This window comes from Ochotona princeps, chromosome 23 (genome assembly GCF_030435755.1).
Source record: "Ochotona princeps isolate mOchPri1 chromosome 23, mOchPri1.hap1, whole genome shotgun sequence".
Classification (NCBI taxonomy): Eukaryota; Metazoa; Chordata; class Mammalia; order Lagomorpha; family Ochotonidae; genus Ochotona; species Ochotona princeps.
Window position 1 is genome coordinate 9,628,418 of NC_080854.1, and position 19,870 is coordinate 9,648,287.

General features: G+C 39.7%; 1 protein-coding gene across 4 annotated transcripts in view; it reads left to right on the plus strand.

The window, feature by feature from the left end:
* Window positions 1–19,870, plus strand: part of PDE4D (phosphodiesterase 4D) — a 691,343-nt gene that overhangs the window by 407,002 nt on the left and 264,471 nt on the right. Inside the window, exon 1 of one of the 4 annotated variants that reach the window (XM_004583721.2) lies at window positions 19,083–19,535. The exons of the other annotated variants lie outside the window; for them this stretch is intronic. Coding sequence (XP_004583778.1) covers window positions 19,471–19,535 — 65 coding nt within the window. The 5' untranslated portion in view covers window positions 19,083–19,470. Of the gene's footprint in view, window positions 1–19,082; window positions 19,536–19,870 lie in introns of those variants that run through there. 4 annotated transcript variants of the gene reach the window in all.

The window sequence follows — 19,870 nt, forward strand, 5'->3', positions numbered from 1 at the left end:
ACTCTCAGCTTTTTTTCTCTTTCATCTGAAATGTGGATAGTATATATAATGCATAATCTTAAAAATGCTATAGCTGTTATTGGTATTATCTTTGTCTAAAACTTTGCCCTTGGGGGGAGAGGGATTGAGATGCCACCTGGAATGCCTACATCACATAATGAAGTTGCCTAGTTTTAAGTCCCTGGTCTTCTGACTCCTGCTTCCTGTAAATGCACACCCTGGGAAGCAATAATGATGGCTAAATATTCCAATGCCTGTAGCCAGCATGGGAGGCCTTACCTTGTGTTCCAGGCTGATGGCTTCAGCCTGGTCCAGCCCAGGCTTTTGTGATCATTTTACAAGTGAACTAGCAGATAGAAGATCTCTTTGTCTTCCTCTGTCTTCCCTCTTTTCGTCTCTCTCTTTCTCTGCCCTTCTCCACATGTCTCTCTATCTCTCCCTTTCTACCTCCTCCTTTCCCTCCATCTCTCCTCTCCTCTCTTCATTTCAAATAAAATGAAAACAACTAAATTCTACAAGAATAAACCAATATTACCGAAAAGAAAATAAACAGTTGTCTTTATTAAAAATGCCTGTAGTGTACTGAGAAGCTATTACTTGTACTCAGATGTGTAGCATGTATTGCTTGTTAAGGTTTACGCCATCTGCTAATTTGCAAATTCCTCCTGGTCTCTGTCATTTGTCAAAACTCAATTACTTTGGGCTTACTTTGCATAAAAAAAGAGAATTGTCCTTAAACAAGGAAGCCAAATTGGTGACTAACAAAATTACATGTTCTTTTCATCTTCTCCCTTGCAAACAACTAAGATCCACGAACTTGAACTTGTATATGCTTTGGCTTCAGAAATAATTGAGTCAACCATCCTCACAGAGAACAGAAAACATCTTCAGGTAGAAAGAATCGTATTGAGTAAGCCAGTCAGCTCCCAGTTCTGAGAATATTCAGTTGTGTAACCCCAAGAGAACAACATGGAAAAATTAAGGGAAATGCTTGGGGCTTCAGAACTTTTCATTTCCTATGAGCAATGTATCTCCTGTCCTTGTCTCACTCAGCTTTCCTTTGTCCTCACATAGTCTTCCTGCGAGCTCTCCGTGCCTGGTGAGCCTGGGAGAGAGCTCTTGTGAGTCCTTTATGAATATGAAAGGCAGATTCAGGAAGATCTAATTTGATTCTGTGCCTACAGGGGTTGTGGTGCTTGTTAAATTATGTCTGCAATTTGGGGTGTTGGTTTGACGCTGCAAGAGATGTGAAGTGGGGGAGGCCCCAGATATGTCTCTTAATGAAAAGACTGTTAGGGAAAGCTGCTGGTCTCCTGCCTGGTTACCACTATCTAAATACAGCAGTATGCTAATTGATTTTGATAAGGGATTGAAAAAAAAATGTTAACTGGCCTCCCTCCCAACAACTGAAGGAGTCAGATAGCAAGCACTTGGGCCCTGTGAAACTCTGTAAGGGAGTGAGGCAAATATAGCTGGCTGTGAAGGGCCAGAATGTGACCTTGTCTAAACCTTCCTTGGCTGAGATCCCCAGTCTGGTTCATCAGTGCCTCCCTAGCCAGTGGGTGCTCTCCATGTGTAGACAAGCACCAGCGGCATCATCTTAGGCTCAGATGGGCCTGGACTGCCAGAAACAGCCGGGTTTGTGGGGAGAGAATGACACCAGTTGCTAGGTCGTCAATTATCAGTGTGGATTGACAGCCCAGGGAACTGGCTGCATGCCTTTTTACTGAGACCATGACCAGCTTCTTCTGAGTGACCCTGGTCTCAACTTTCAGGGAGACTTGGAAACACTCCACTGAGACACAGGGCCACACTTGAATCTGGCATCCAGCTTTGGAATTCAGTGTTTGAGGTCAGGTTTGCTCATTTCTCCCCTTCCCCCCAAAATGTCAGATTTTTTCATTGAGCCAAAAAAGGCAGGGGTCCAGTGGACAACCTAACATCTGTCTACCTCTGTCCAGTCCCCATGCCACTTTTCACAGCCAACACCAGTTACTGCAGGTGAAGACTATTTGTTTCCATTCACAACTGGAACTGCCAGCAACCATGTTGTAGAGTTCATGATGCAGAGCTGTGTCTCTGGAGGAGTGCGTGTTGCGGGTTATTTATCCCTCTCCAGAGATGCTTAGCACCAAAGATATTTCTGATTTAGGAGTGGGTTTTTTTTTTTTAATTTGAGAGATTTGCATAGATATTACTGATTGAGCTTTCCATCTCCACCAGTTTAGAATTTGCTCCAAAATGAAAAACATTTGGAGTAATACAAGAAAGTTCCAGATTTCAGCATTTCAAATTAGACATGCACAACCTGTATTTGCAAATTATCAACTAGATATAGCTTTTCCTCTCCCATGTAGGCCAAGATGGTCTCCCACGTCTACTTCTGCCTGAGTGCAGTTTATATACAGACCAACAACAAAATGGAAATTTACTCGGAATTTGATTTGCCTTAGCATGCTGAAGTAGCTAATCCCTTGCGTTATTATTTCATTCCTTTCTATTTCAAACTCCAAATATAGCTATGCTTACTAGCTGTAGAATATTGTCGTCAGCTATTTAAACTATGGCTATAACAAACATAAGTTTTGTGTTCAAAGATTAGAGGGAAAGATTACAGTTCGTATATTCTAAAAAGACTTCCTGATTATAAACATGTAAAGAAAAATGAAAATTTCAAAATTTCATGCACTTCATAGCTGTACTCATTCCAGATCTCCATTTATATCACTGATCTGCCTTTGTGATCACAACATCCAGCACTCTCAAGTGACCCACATTGGTAATATAAGGCCTCAGGCATGATTTGGCTTCCTAGATCAATATTCAAGTGCTAGTGAAAGGTCTGCAAGCAGTGTTTTTATTGTAAAGGCAGGGAACCAGAGACCCGCTTGTTTGCTCCAGTAACACCTACAGTGACGGATGGACCAATGAAAGCCAGAAAGCAGGAATCAGGAACTCAATGAATGAGGATGCTGGTCTGCTTTGCTCCTTGCTCCCCAACCCATCACCTGTTTTGGGGAACTCTGGCAATCCATCATCTGTCATGTCTGGTTTTCCTGGTTAGGGATGAAGCATGTAATTGTAGCCAGGAGATGCCCTTGGGCAAAGAGCCTCACAGCTATGAAAATAAAAAGCTTCAACTATGGAGCTTCCAATGCTTGTAGTAACCTAATATAAGAGGTGGGTCATTAAAGGATAGGGACCAGACAGCTTCACCTGTGAGGGCTAGAATGAATGAACTTTATTTGAATGAAAATGCATTTCGGAATCACGACTTCTTTTTGTTTCCATTTGGAAAATGTGGACAAAGCTAGTATTTTTAATATTGATATTTACTACAATGTTCATATCAAGGATGGGCTTAGGTATAAAGTCAGTTTATCACAAAAGTGGGTGTGTAGTCACAGATTTATTAAAAGAGCCCTATAAACTTCCATTTCAAATAACAGCTCTATGAAGTGGTTTAGAGCTACTTTTCTACCAGGTATTTTCCCTATGTTTCCCACAACTTGCAACAAGAAGGTATTATCTCATTCAAGTAAGAATGGCGATTGTCAAAAAGACTGGAAGGCATAACTGTTGGCAAGGATGTGAAGAAAGGAGAGCTGTTACCCCTGGGGGACTGTGTGGAGCATGAAGGTTCCTCACAAAACTGTAACTATTGTATGAATCAGACATCTCCCTCTTGGGTATATTTCCAAAGGAAATGAAAGCAGCGTGTCAGAAAAAGCACTCTCCACCCATGTTTATTGAAGCATTGTTCACAAAACTAAGATACTCAGTCAGCCTGGAAACTTATCCCTGGAATTGTACATATATGTCTGTGGCATTTATACACAAAGAAGAATAGTTATCAGCTATCTAAAAGAATGAAATTTTTGTCATTTGAGACAACCTGGGCGGGACTGGAAGACTTTATGATAATAAATGAACTAAGGCACAGAAACTCAAATATAATATGTTCTTGCTCTGGTAAACTAGGAATGGGGTGCAGAGGGGAGTTATAGAGGATGGCTAACGAGTACAGGAGTGCAGCTCAGTAAGAGGAATAGCTTTTTTTTTAGGGTTTTTACATTTTTAAAAAATTTTGGGCCCGGCGGCGTGGCCTAGCGGCTAAAGTCCTCGCCTTGAACACCCCGAGGATCCCATGTGGGTGCCGGTTCTAATCCCGGCAGCTCCACTTCCCATCCAGCTCCCTGCTTGTGGCCTGGGAAAGCAGTCGAGGACGGCCCAATGCATTGGGACACTGCACCCGCGTGGGAGACCTGGAAGAGGTTCCAGGTTCCCGGCTTCGGATTGGTGCAGCATCGGCCTGTTGCAGCTCACTTGGGGATTGAAACATCGGACGGAAGATCTTCCTCTCTGTCTCTCCTCCTCTCTGTATATCTGACTTTGTAATAAAAATAAATCTTTTTAAAAATTTTTATGTTACAGTTTGATAGGCTGTGAGATTCCCTGGCCCCCCCCACTGACTTCCCTTCCCCCTGTTGACCACCCTCTGTTATTTCAATGCATAGTCCTTCATGAACAGTTGTAAGTCCATCATTCCACCATTTAAATGTATCCTGAAACTGTAGGTATGGACAATGGCACAATCCAGCATCTTATTGTCAAGATATATTTAACAGTGTCATTGGGAGTCTACCTTTGATTTGAAAGTAAAGATGCATACTGTATTGTGTCTTCACAAGGATATGCTGGTCTTTATTACACAGTTATTATATACATCCCCTTAAATAAAAAGCCATAAAACAAAATCAGCAATAGGATGAAAGATAGAACATTTTCAGCAACAGGAAATGAAATAACATGCTATAGAATGACCTATGTGTCATGAAAGAAATCAAAAAGAAAATAAAAATCCTTCTTGATGCAAACAATGCTACCCTATGACCCATGTGTCACTGAAGAAATTAACAAAAATAAATAACTTTTCTGAAGAAATGATAATAAAAATGAAAATGTCAAAAACTGTGAGATGTAGCAAAAATAGTATTGAAAGGGACATTTATAACATCAGGTGCTTGCAAACATTCAAAATGTTTCATACAAATGAACTAATAACACATGTCAAGGACTTACTAAAAAAGAAAAAGGAAGCAATAAATGATAAAATTCATAACAAAAATTAATGGAATTGAAACTAAAAAACTAAAAATTACAACAAGAAAGAGCCATTATCTAAGAAGATGAGCAAAACAAACTCTTAGCCATATTAACAAAGAGAAGTATGTGAGAGAAACCAATTAAAATTAGAGATGAAATAGAAATGACTCCAACTTTCTGCTCTTCACATGGGTCATGACACTGCTGGTATAGGCAATGGTAAAAACTCTAAAATGTTGTTGTTTAGTTATATTTAAAAGCTTCATTGTCTACTTTTATTCTGTCTACTTTTATTCTGTAGTAGAGATGCATTCTATTGATTTTCTTTGATTCCTGGTACTCTGGTCTCCATTACAAGGATAACTTCTAATATTCCATAGCACAGCTGGGTATCCATCATGACACCAATTAATTCTATATTTCAAACTAAAAGAAAGAGATGCTTTTGAATGCTTCCAATACAAAAAAAGACATGTATTTAAGGTGATGTACTTAAGGTGATAGGATGCTAGTCATGCTAATTACAAATTGAAATGTGACACTGTGCCCCATAAATGTGTGCAATTATTATGTCAATTAAAAATAGAAACTCTTTTAAATAAAATTGGTAAGTACTATCATAAATTTCAAAGTACTTTATTATAGTGGGACACTATAAAACAAACTGATTAATCATCTAAATCTATAAAAATGCTTCTTATATATCACTTTGAATTATCACTTCTAGAGCTAAGTTGTAAAATAGTTATTCTTCTACCAGCTGAAATGTATTTTTAGCGAACATAAGATAGCCCTTGTGCTTAATTAAATTTCATTTAATTTAGAAAGAAACAGCAGAGTTCCACTTATGACAATTCAAGAACCTTTTTTGATTCTCCTGAATTATTTCAGCAACCAGGCAAGGAGAGACCCAGAATGCTGGCACTGGAGGGAACATGCAGCCCATGTCTAGGCCTGACAGTCCGACGTCACATTCTTGCTATTGGTGTTTTAGTCTTCTCAAGGTTCTATCACCTGTGCGTTCGGGAGCTGCTAATCCCACTGACCCTAAAGGGTCCCCTGATATTTTTGTTAGAAAGGTCCTTTTCATCAAGATTCACTGATGAGAAACAACTTTACATTTCCCTGAGTATCTTTTTACCGTATCTGGTTCTTGTGGTCTATGCCTTTCTTCACAAGGGGCTTACTTGCTTTTCAGATCTGTACCTGAGAGTTTTGCTTTTTGAAACCTTGCTTAGTGATCCAGTCCACAGGGGTTTTTCCTTCTGTACTTTCCAGCCATAATATTTATGATCTGTATCATTGATTCACACATTACCCAGGACTCACTGACTACTTCTGAGGAGGCAGGCACTATCTTGCTGTTAATGATGTGGTGTGACAAGGAAAAATATCGTAAGATATGGCATTCACAGAACCTCTATTTTAGTTGGTGAGATCTAAAGCAAAAAGCCAAGAGCATATGTAAGAGCAATGAAACAAAAAAAAATACAACAATATGTTTTTCATGAGTATCATGTTTCTTATTGCCTATCCCTTCTTTGTATTGCTAACTCCGGGGAGCAAGTCTTATCTCTTTTTTTTTTATTTGTGTTTTCCACAATGACCCATAATTATTCATAGATCCATTTTCACAAGTGTATGATATTTTTCTGAATAAATAGTAGATTTAATAACTAGGAACTTTATGTAATGTTGAATCAAGTTGGTGACACCATAATTACATTTGATGGTGCATGGGAGGACACATTTGCCCCTTAAAGAAACTTCAAAAATTATCTTCATGTTGGTAGATTAATTTTCCTGTAAGATATTAACTCTGAAATGGTGGTAGAAATGTATGAACTAGTTTCAAATTTTACTTTCCACCCTTCACTCTCTTGATTACCCAGACAGAATTTTCTGGCTCTTCATCTCCCTCAAATCTCTATTGACCCCTCCCATTCCACCATCATCTCTCGCTTAGAAATATTCAAAGAGTGAGTTACCCTTTTTTAAACCTAACTACACTCAGGACTGTTCTTTTTGTGATGGATACAGGGAAATATGACATCTCAGTTAATGTATAAATCATCTGCAGTGCCTAACACAGAGTGACACACCTAAGATGAAGAGAACTATGGTTATCAACACAGAATGCTTTCCTTTGAATTATTATATGGCAACTGACCTTGCCTAACCTTGTTAGTTTTGCCTTTTCAAAGTTTATTCTGTGTGTGTGTGTGTGTGTGTGTGTGTGTGCACGTGCTACTGATCGCTGACTATATAAGCTCTTGAATTAACATTTGATGACGTCAGTATTAATCGCTAAAAGGGATCATGGTCTAAAGGCATGTAACATGACCTCTTCAAACACCAATCTGCCATTACCAGATAATGGGAAATACCAGCTACCTTCCAGAGTTGTTTTAAAGTTGAGAAGAAAAGTATTTATTAAAGCACCAAGTAGATAGTGGATGTTGAATAAATGTTAGTTTCCTTTTACCTTCTCTGGTTGACGTAATGAAATTTCCCCTTCTACCAGTCACTCCAAGTTTTGTTAATAATTAGCTAAGCAGTAACAATACAAGACTGAAAAAAATTAAGGTCAGTAGGATTGGTTTTATGCATGAATAGAGTAGGCATTTGCTATGTCATCACAATTCATTTCAATTCAGAAATTTCCTTCCTGAAATCCTGAAGTGTATACTATTGGAAATTAATCCTACTGCGTTGCTATCATTATCTACTGTTTACCACTGAAACATAAAATATTAAAATATAACAAGTATTATTCCACCAAGCTCTGGATTTCTTTAAGGTTAATCAAACCACTGGCAAACCAGTATGCTTCAAAAATAGTGCTTAAAAGCAAATCTGATAATACAACTACCACTCTAAATATATTTTATTTGGCTTTCAGAGTGTTAGGCAGATGATATTATTTTTTTAAATTTTTGAAGCACTATTGCCATTTAAAGTGAGAAGCTATTAGCTGGAACTGATACCTTTATAAATGAGAAAAGTTGGCCATGTTGGAATCTCATTCCTGGGACAGTAAGCCACCCAAATAGTAACTGTGCCCTTGGAAGGTAGACATATTCAGCATGTCCATCCTGCCAGTCCTTATCCTAACTCCAAAAGGGTATGTAGTATTATCCAGCATCATTCTGAAGCTGTTTACTTTTTTTTCCTTCAACCTGATTTCATTTTATTACAACATGAGACTGAACTTGAAATGGTGAGAGACTGAAGTGATCAGAGAGGAGGGAGCCTTTTCCAAGAAAGTATTGTCATTCCAACTTACTATTAATTTAATGCTCTTTCTTGGCATGATGGATGCCAAATCTCTGATAAAAAGATGCAAAGCCAGCACACACACACACACACACACACACACACACAGGAGGAGGAGGGGAGCAGGAGAGGGAGGGAAGGAGGGTAAGGGGGAAGGAGGGAGGGAGGAGAAGAGAGAGAAAGAAATATGAACATGATACTTTTTCCATAAAGACCTTAGCCTTCCAACCAATGGTTAAGCCCGAGGGCCAAGGCTCCTTGTTCATGCCCACCTGTTATGGCAAACTAATGAGCAGATTCTTTAGACACCTTGAAACCTACCAGAATACCTAAAAACAAGGCCGTGGGTGAGACTGTCAAAGCATAAACCATGAAGAGAAGAAGCCTGATCACCAAACAGCATATAGACCATGTCTTCTTTAATACCCATAATATTGACATCTTTCCATTGTATTCTATATACATCTGCATTATCTAATTCTCTCTCCCACTTATGCCGATTCCTTCTTTCTTTTTTTTTTTTTTCTTTTTACTTAAGGAGACTGAGACATAGAGAAGTAGTGCAAGTTCACTAAGGTGTGGGGCCAGGTTGGAACTTAGGTCTCAGTCGTGTGATTCTCATGTGCTCCTAATCAGTGTGGCTGCCAGGAATGTTAGCCTCAATCCTGTCTCTTGAACCCTTAGGAATTTTTTAATGGTGGAAAATATGGTGACATTTCTTACCAGCACAGCAGCCATACAGCACAATTTGAAAAGCACAGTTCATCTTGAGGTTTTGTAAATGGAGTCCCTGGAGATGTGTGTCGTACATCTACATCAGATATATGCAGCAGCCCTGCTAGAATGTTCCCTCACAGACCTAACTGCTGTACTGGTGATCTAACTCCCTGTTTATCCCTCTGTCGTTCCAGGCTCCTAGCCATTACAGCTATTTATAGAGTGAACCAGCAGATGCGTATAGATTGAAGATGTACATTGCTATCTGTCTGGCTTGTTTCTCTCTCTCTCTTTATTTCTCTTACACTATGATTTTCAGATAAATATAAATAATTCTTTAAGAGTTTTATTCTTCATTCCTTTTAGTGATTATTGGTGAAACCAATTAACCACCACAAGGATGTACACTTCATTGTACATCATTCCAAGATTCCTAGGCAGTTCCTCAGGGTAAATGAAGCCTTCTAGAGCCATTTCTTTTGTTTCTGGTCCACCAAGCAGCAGTTGAGGACTGACTAATGTTCTCAGAAATGGCCTCGAGAGTTGCAGTAGGTTCCTTTGTGATGGTGACTCTTCTGTTCTGGTTCAGAACATGCTATGAAAAGATGACTCACCATCCCTTGGTGGAACACATGGTGACGCTGCAGCCAAATCTTGCCTTTGGTCATGTGTGACTCCCATTGAGTAGGAAAAGCCTCACAGGCATTGAAATGTGACCTCATAGACTACCTGCACAGGTACCCAGCCCACTTACAGAAGGGCCAGAACTCCTGTGCACTACTTAAATCATATTGCTTCCAGCATAGTAAGAATAGCAACAATGAAGAATGAACATTTGGATTTTCAGGTCTCTGATGAATATTCAGTGCTACTTGCAAAGCAAAGCATTGCTTTTATCATTGGAAAATGAAGTTCCTTTTAGAGGGAAAAAAAAAATTAACCTTAGCTCCTGAGTGCCTGGGCAAAGGAGAAGTCAAGACGATTCTACTCTGATAGATACTTATTTTAGGCCAACATCCTCTTTCTGTGTTCCCTCTGCTTCTAACTAAAGTAGGAATTGAAGTAGCCGCAGTTCAATAGCAGACCCCTGGGACTGAGTGAATACGAGTGATCTTCCTGTTGTCTTGGCCTTTTCCTACCAACTGATCCTGTCGGGCACCAGCAACGTCATGCTTCCCAGACTCTTTATCTTGGTTCACCAGTCACTAGCCACATATTTTAAGAGGTGATTCAACAGAAACCAGACAGCCATATCATTGTTTTCGTTTGGTCATTCAAGTACCCAAACTCTGGTCTCATAATCTTGCAATCTTATGCATTTGGTTATTGTAGGAAATAACATTTTATTCCTAACTAAACTATTTGGTCCTCAAGGATAGCAACAACAACTATTGTTATATTATTATTATTATTATTATTATTATTATTGTAATCATCTGTGGCTCCAAGGATGAGCTATACCCTACGTAGGTCTCTGCTCACTGACTGCTTGATGCCTTACTTCATGTCACAACCCCCCAAAAAAGAACACTGCTAGTTATCCAAGAAGTAGTAGGAAATAGTGAACTTTCTATAAATATTAAGTGTGTTTCCCTGCATGAATTATTTCTTGCTCGAATTCTGCCTTTCCTCTCTGATCCCACTTCTAAAACTCATGTTTATAACAGATACTGTAAATTTCTCAGAACCTAGTTACCAAGAGCTTTTCATGAGCCTGTGAAAGTGTTTGAGGACTGAAAAGTAAAGTTCATTGGCTCCAAAATATAAAAAGAATTCCACAGAAATCAAGATTAAAGTTTAATTAAATGTTCAAAGCATAACATTATGTCAACTTCAATAATTGTCAAATGCGTATTCATGAAAATTTTATGATGTTTAAAATAGAAAATTTGTGGGTTGCTTTTTTTTTTTTTTTCATTTTGCAAGCTTGCTTGATGATGGGGAGAAATCAAGGCCAGTCGTTAGTTAAATGAATTTAATAGCAGCCACATAATTTCAAAAGCCAATCATAAGGGTCCTCTTGAGATTTTTTTTTTATAGCAAAAGTAATCCATGATACACATACTGGGTCTGTTAATATGCTGGATCGAATGTGTAATGAGGCCAGCCAAGTTGCAACAGCAGCTCTGCCAAAGCTACTATCCATTTGCAAGACTGTTAAAATAGCTTAGGTTTCTTTTCCTTTTCACTGCTTTTTAAAATCATTGTCCTGGACACCCAACTCATATCTCTTTTTTAAAAAAAAATTTATTTATTTTTATTGAAATAAAAAAGGGAAGGATCTTCCATCTGCTTAGGTTCACTCCCTAAGTTCCCACAGGGGCAGGAGCTGAGCTGATCTGAGGCCAGGAACCAGGAGCTTCTTCCAGGATAGGAACCAACACTCATATGGGATCCTGGTGCATGCATAGGCTATCATGCCTGCCCTATATGATATCTATTAAGCAAAAGGTTATCCTCAAAATAGCCTCAGAGTCAGGTAGGGCATTACTTAAATCCTGTAAAAATCTGACTCACTGGAGAACTGTCAGCTGGATGAAGGCTTCAATTTCCCGGACTTGAGTGAAAGAGCTTTTTTCCTAATCTCTATCCATATGGAATAATGCTTGCCCTGAAAATAGAGTATTTTTTTAAATTATTTATTATATAACTTCATTAATTACATTGTATTATGTGACACAGTTACATAGATACTTGGGTTCTCCCCACCCCTCCCTAAACCCTCCCACCATGGTGGATTCCTCCACCTTGTTGCATAACCACAGCTCAAGTTCAGTTGAGATTCCCCCATTGCAAGCGTATACCAAACATAGAGTCCAGCATCTTATTGTCCAGTCAAGTTCAATGGCTTCTTAGGAATAGAGAATTTTTTTTAGCGTTGTGTCTTCTAGTTCAACTTTCCATAAAAGCAAAATCTGCCAAGTATTACACTCATGATGACTTATTTCTTTCAAAAGTATTAAAGTGCTCTTGTTAACAAAATAAGGGACGCAGTTAGAACAGTTCCTCTGAAAATCAATTATAGGTTGTTTGTGTTTTTTTAGAGTTCACTGCATGCCAGGAATGAATGGGCTGTCTTTCGCCCCAGAAGAACACAGATCAGGTTAAATAGTCACAAAGTCTGTTTCCTATCTCTTACACAGGAACTTCCTAAAAAAAATAAAAAGATCTAGCTACAAGTATGATATAGTTATAGAAACTATTTTACAAAAAAAAATGGAATGAAGTTTAATTTCCAATTCAAGAAAAATTAATAAAATATGAATTTTTTCAAAAAATGTTGCATTCCATATGTTTTAATTGTGATGTTCAGATCCTGTGTAGTCCTGTGGTCTAGTGCATGGTGAGCGACTTCAGAGCTCCCCCTCTGCAGCCAGAGGGTCTAGGTTCCGATGTGGTTATTCTGTCCAACTCACCTGGGTGCAGCTCCTCTGTGCGCCTCATTCTCCTCATCTCATAGATGGGTATATGGTGTCTTCAGGTGGTTGTAAATGTGCCAGTGCACCTATGGGTTGTTAGAGCGTTGACTGGGTTACAACCTTCCTGACCAGTGAATTAGCCCTCTTATTTGTGAGCCCATAGGTGACTGACTTTGATCAATTTTATGAGATGCCACAGGCACCTGCCTCACTGTCCTGCCAGGACATGGAGAAACTCTTCCTGGAAAAGTCTTTCCTATGAATTGACTTACCAAAAAGCTGCTTGTTAGAACTGAAATCCTCTGTGTGGGTTGAATAGTTCATTGTGCAACATATCCAGATGAAGGCCATTTCTCCTAAGTACTTAGGAAAGAATATTACACTTAATGTTGCTGGAGTCAGCTCTGTCCTGCTGACATTTCTCCCAATGTGTTTTCATACCCCAACTGGTTCCTCTCTGCTGGGAGAATGTTTGTTCTTATAAAGACATTTTAGGGACCATTCTAGCAAAGCAGGTATCTAAAGTAATCTGCTAAGATATGTTTTGTGAAAAACAAGACAGAGGCAGGATTCAACTCTAACATAATCCCAGGTATGAGACAACTGCCACAAAAGGACAAAGGAAGGGAATCTGTTGGTCCCGTTGACCGAGGCTTTACCTGCAGGCCAGACACACTGTGCTTGCTTTTCAAAACACACATGTGGATTAACGCCATCCACTGTTTCAGAAGAACCCACCACATGATGGAATCTCCGTGTCCACCCAGGGCTTGACCTGGAACACAGGAATGGGAAAGCAATCTCTTCTCTTACAATGTCCTGTTACTACCTTACAGTTACACAAGAGAGGACCACAACAGGACATTGATGTGTCCTGAGTTCTAGTTCAGTTTTTCTTTATACTTTGTCAAAGTCCATCTCCTGTATCATTACTGACACAAAATATCTATACTTTCATGTTTAAAATTGTCCATCCATAGTACGCTGATTTTGTTCTTTAAACTTTCTTATGGGTATTATTTATTGAACCTTTACTAGATGTTAGACACTTAGCGAAGGATTATTTTTTAAAGTTTTATTTATGTGGTGCTTTGAAAGGCACTGTGACAGAGAAGGGGAGAGATAGAAAAATCTTCAATTCACTCCCCCCAGTGCCCACAGTGAATAGGGCTGCGTCAAGTCAAAGCCAGAAGTCCGGACCTCGCGTCTGGTCCTCCACATGAATGGCAGGAGCTCGAGTACTTGGTCTGTCATAGGCTGCCTCCGAGGGTTCACATTAGCAGGAAGCTGGCATTATAATATGGGATGCAGGTGATACAAGCAGCAGCTTAGCCCGGTCTTTCTCAGCACAGTTTACTTCACTTCACTCTCCATGGAAGGCAGTGATTTTAGATTTTAGGCTATCAGGTTGAGATCAAGAAGTCTGTGTAAAGGGATCCTTGCAATCTGATCTTGTAGACCCCAACCCCCCTTCCCTACTCTTCCTGGAACATTAGTGAAAAGACTTATAGTCTTGTTTAGAATAATACAAATGCCCCAGAGGGAAAGGAAAAAAATCCTGCCCTCATGTCATCTTAAGGAGCTGAGATCATGCCCTCTCAGCCCATGATGACTTGCAAGGTAACACCTTGTGCATAAGATCCCCTCCTGCCCACTCCCTAGCCCATGCACCTGCACCTGGCTGTCACCTTTCTAGAACCTCATCCTAGGGTGCTGATAGGAACTGGACTCAGGGCCCAAGGCAGGAGTACAAGGATAAGTTCTAATTATTTGCTTGTGTTTTTTCAAGAAGATTTAAGCAATTAAATCCAAATCAGGTTAAATTTATAGAGATATATTTAAATATGGAACAAAAAAGAGCATGAACTATTAACCCAGGAGGGAACAGAGGGGTGGCAGAATACAAAGGAAACACAACAGCACTTGTAAAACTTTCTATTAGATCATTCACTTGATCCCTATACTTTTTCTCTTAAAGTGTAGCCTTTTGCAATAGTGCAAAATTCTGAAAGTCAATTACAAAATGCATTTCCTGTTAGCATTACTGAACTCATGCAGAAATGTTGGTTCTAGCTTAAAGATTCATTTTCTGCACTTTTAATAGGCAATGTAATTTTTTGAAAAATATTTAAATCAATATACTATTTGAGATCTTACATTTTGTTACCTTTCAAAATGACAGTTTGTTAGCCAGGATTACCTTATAAACTGTTAAATAGGTAACAAAGTACCATTACACATGTGATCACTCTGGCCAAAGACATTACCACATTAGTCTGACATTATTGTTTTCAGTGTTTGTGCCTAAAATTGAAAACAAGGACGGTGAAGTCATATTTTATCCAAGAAATTGTGAAAATATAAAACTTTGTTATTTAGCATGTTCATTGTGATACCAATGATGCTTGTAAGTCATTTTCAATAGATCTTCATTCAATGCTACTGTCTAGTGGAACAGGATGCCTTTCAAACAATCTCCAGGGCTTTCAGGCAGCTTTTCATTTCTCTCCCTCCCCCTCCTTTCCCATGTCCATTCTTTTTTTTAATATATTTTTATTTTGAATTTTTAATTTATGTGATTCAATTTCATATAGACTGGGATTCCCCTCCAAACTCCCACCCCCCCCCCCACAGATTTTCCCCATTTTACTACAATGGTATAGTCTTTCATAAGGAATCATAATTCCATCAGTCTCTTATTTGATTGTACCCTGACATTGCTGGTGCAGACAATGTCAGACATTCCGGCATCCCATTGCCTACACATGCCCAACTTTTTCATTGGGAATCCACCTTTTGTCTGGAAGCAGAGATACATGTTGCATTATACCCCCACATTGGCATGTGGTAGACCCCAGTATTCTATCACTATGCGTTTGCATGTCCATTCTTTCTTATATACACATAATTGTGAAGAACTACCTTTTGGATGCTATATGCATATATGCGAATTTTTTGAAAAAATAATTTGTTTTCTTTATTCATAAAATTAGTATTGTCAAATCTATCCACCTTGCAAGATTGAGGTAGAAATGAGAAAGCATACCACCTTAAATCTAATAGTATTTAGTATCAGCAGTTGGTAGGTGGTCAGTAAATTATTGTCATTGGTATTATCCTAATCTGATGTTTTATGAGTGGCAGGAAATTCAGGATTAGGAAGTCTTTAAACTATAAATCTCTGGATTTCTTCTTGGAAATTAAGCAGTTTATTTCCAAATATGCTTTATGCTGATAGGAAAGTCCTTGAATTCCGTTGCAAATCACGTGAGCATACTAAGAGAAAAAGGACTGGTAGAAATCTCCTCGAAGTTCCCCACTCAAGATGAAAGATGACACAGTATTTCTCAGGATGTGGAAATACGGCAGGAGTCCAAAGTAACTTGTTCTCAGTAATGTTAGTGTACAAAGCAGTATACCAGGAAGCCGTGAAAGCCACAGCTCCATGATCATTTTCCCTAAAACATTATTTTGACATATTTGCTGGCCTGCAGCTGAGCACAGTGGACAGGCCTAAACATTTAGTTCATTTATGTTATGCCTCTAAGGAACCTATTCATGACAAATTGGAAAATGTGGAGTGTCTATTATAATCTGCAAATAAGAGGTCCGAAAATTCAGGCACAGGCAGAATATTGCAAAGTAGAAGTAACTGGAAAAAACCTAGATCCGGTAGTAAATACCTCAATTGATTGGTTTTAGTTAATATGTGTCATAATTAATTCATGCTTCTTGATCAATGGCATTTGTCCTGCCGGTTATATTGAATATTGGATAACAGGAGAAATGCAAATCATGTTTTAGGCACACAATCTACTCATATGGATCGTTGCACTTTGTGTGAGTGTTGCCACGTTGCCTTATAGATCCCAACAGTGGTGTGAGATAAAGTTGTGATCGTTGAAATATTAATATACGTTCTTTCCTTAATATTTGTATTTTGGAAAAAATATAAAACTAACATCTCATACTCATTCACAGAATAAATATCAAGTGATTTTTTAATGTCATTGAAGTCTTTTTCAAAAAGCCAATGGAAAATAGTGAGCGATGATAGAGATAAATGGCTAATATAGCACAAATAGTAAGTGTCCAAGAGGGAGAAACATTATGTTATATGGTGGTTTGATTCAACAAAGTATTTCGCAAAGGATGATCCAGTGAGCTCCCACATGAGTGTGGTCACCACAGGCTTACATATCATGAGACATTTTAAGGCTTCCAGGGAGATGTTGTGGCTTCTGGATGCAAGGCACATTTACCACAGTCCTACAGACAAGAGCTACGTGACTCCTGCAGCCTGGTCTCTAAGTCAGCCCTCCTCCCAACCCATCCCTGGTCACAAGCTTGTACCCTAACAGGAATATGGTGGCCAATGAAGTCGGCTTGCCTCTGGGAAGCTCTTCAGAGGAAAAACATTTATCCTTTTAGAAATGCCCAGGTGAAAAACTGTCTTCAAATAGAGAAAATACTTATATTGAATAGACACTTTTTCAAAAATTATCTGTCATTTCTTTAAACATAGAAGTAGGAATAAAACTAACAGTGAAGTTGCAAGGGCTTGCTCTCATGGCCCACAAAGCTACAGTGTGTGATAAAGAAGGGAATAAGGCTCAATGACATACTCTCAATGGGACAGCAGGCCTTGTGGGAGACGAGAGCATAGGGGTGATTGTTTCTGGAATGTTTAATGCACAACAGACATGACATTGCAGGGTCCATGTTTGTTTATGAGAAGACAGATTTCCAGCAGACCTTACACAGAAGTGAGCGGGGTTTCAACTGGACAGTCATTTCCTTCGACTCAGTCCACTTTGGACATTCCAAGGAGAAAAAAAATGTCAACTTTCCTGTCCCCCTGAAAAAGAGGACGGATCTCGCATATGTGATTGGTTCACCTGCCCTAACGGGCCAGCCATGTACTCATCAGGAGACACAGCCAGGAAGGTATGCTTGTCCCTGTCCAGTCCTAAGAAAATGGAAAAGCTTGATGAGATAACCATGTGCAAAGCAATTTGCTAACATTAACCTTCAGGAGCTTGAGGGTCATTGAAAAGATCTTTGGATCACCAATGCACCTTACAGTGTGCCCAGGTCAGGAGCTGACGTTTTTGCCTGTCATATGCAGCCAGAGCCTCCAGGGTGGCTTACTTCACTAATTTTCCAAGTTGTTTGGGTGGGTCACAAGGCAATTCAACATCCTGTCTGCAGAGGCTAAACAAACAGCAAGTCCACGTCAGACTGGAGAACCAAGGCACTGACTAATGTCATTGAGCGAATCAGAATGCTTAAATTCTTTTCACTTAATAATGCGCATCCAACATAATTAAAGTTGACACACCCAGAGGAATACGTATCCTCTATGCAAATATCCGGATGGAGAGGACAGGTGGCCACAGGCCCTTGCTAGTGGGAACAATTGCATTTAGCCTAGATGACAGTTCGAGTGACAGAAGTCACTCTTTTATTTCAGATGTAGCCAATGGGGCAGGTATTGGTGTTCAAAAGGAGATGTTAGCTTAGTGAGGGTCATTCCTTAGCAAACCTAGTCTTAGTGTATAAAATCAACTGCTTTTGCACATCATTTTCAAAAGAAATGAAGCTGAGGAAACACCTTATGAGGGTACAGTGTGAATGCTTGTAGCCACTTGCCCAGCAGTAACACACTGGCTCTTTTAGTCTAATGCAATGATGCCTGCTACACTTTCTGAATTTTAAGAGGGAGTTTCCTTCTCTGTAAGCAAACTTGAAATCCTAATGCTTTGTTAAATCCAATCAAAATCAAAAGGTGCCAAGTAATACAGTTCTCTCAATTTTGTTTATATGGGCACATTTTAGTTTTTCAGGGCTTACATGGTGCTTTAAGAAAATGACAGGAGTTATTTTGTTTGGTTTAAACACACACACACACACACACACACACACACACACACACACCTCACCAAGGGGCGTGTTTCCTGTAAAAGTGCTCACGGAGTTGCCCCTGATTTACAGACACCTCGTTTTCCAGAGGAGGGAACTCTTTGAAAGTTGAGGGAATTTGTAAGTGGACTTGGCGGAGTTATACTCTGATCTCAGGGCTACCTCCCTCTCTAAGTTTCAGCAGTTAGGGAAGCTGGGCTGGGCGCTGGGATTTTTTTTTTTTTTTTTCCTCTTTCTCACTTCCCTCCGATGTTTTTGAACTGCCTTCCTACCGACGTCATTCAGCCCTTGAGGAATAGTTTCTGTCCAGGGAGATTGAATGGCCGTTTCTCATTCACAAAGGCGTGGAGTGTGATTCTGAGCAAACGCACCTCCACAATCCCAGGTCAATCCACAGCCCCCAGCCCGCCTGCGGGAAGCTTTTCTCTCTCTCTCTCTCTCTCTCTCTCTCTCTCTCTCTCTCTCTCTCTCTCTCTCTCTCTCTCTCTCGGCCGTCTCGAATGTGGCTCCACGGACCAGTGTGTTTCCTTGTGGTCGCCTTGCAATGAAACTTCCTTGACAGACCGGGTTGCAAGACCTGCCTGGTCATTTTCTTTCCCTCTCTCCCTACCTGAGCCCTTACTGAAGTTGGAAACCTTTTGAACCTATTATTATGAAATTGCCAAAAAAGAGGCGATCCAGAGATTCTCTTTGCCTGTGCTGGCTTCCCTTGTGATCCAGATGAAGAATAGGTTGAAAATGCGGTACCTCCCTTGGCAATGCAAGACAGAAAAGCAACTGTCGCTTCCGAACAGCAGGGACCGAGTCAATTCAGCCTGCAAGAGGAGAAGGCTCCAGCGCTCAGAGACTTGCCTGCGAGTTGGACCGGCGGGCAGAGGGTGCCCTCCGCCCACACCGGACCCCTTCAGCAGCCTGCCCTGGAGTAGTTAACTCTGTGGAGAGAAGCAGCTGAGATGAATTAATCAGAACACTTGAAAACGTCTTTCCATTTTCCTTTTTCTTTTTTTTTAAATTTATTTTGTTTTCCAAAATGAGCATTGTTATGAAGCCGAGATCCAGGTCTACAAGTTCCCTGAGGACCACAGAGGCAGTTTGGTAAAGTGCTTTCTTCTTATATTTCTCTCTCTTTCCCTCTTAAGATTGACAAGGAATTTCATTCAGTAGTTAGTAATTACTGACGGGCTGTGTGAGACAGAATAGAGTTGTCTCTGCTGCTTTCGTTGCCTATTTTGTTTTTCCCATTCTGGTCCGCTCTAGCCAAACGGGTGCTTACATTTTTTTTTTTTTTTTTAATCCCCGTGGACTTTGGCAGTTTCTCTGTTGATAAATTCCAGGGGGAAAAAGAAATTTGCCAATCTGCTGGGAAGTTGGAAACTGTCAGCTTGTCATGTTTGCCCAATTAGGTGGTTTCTTGCATGTGATTTTGTTTT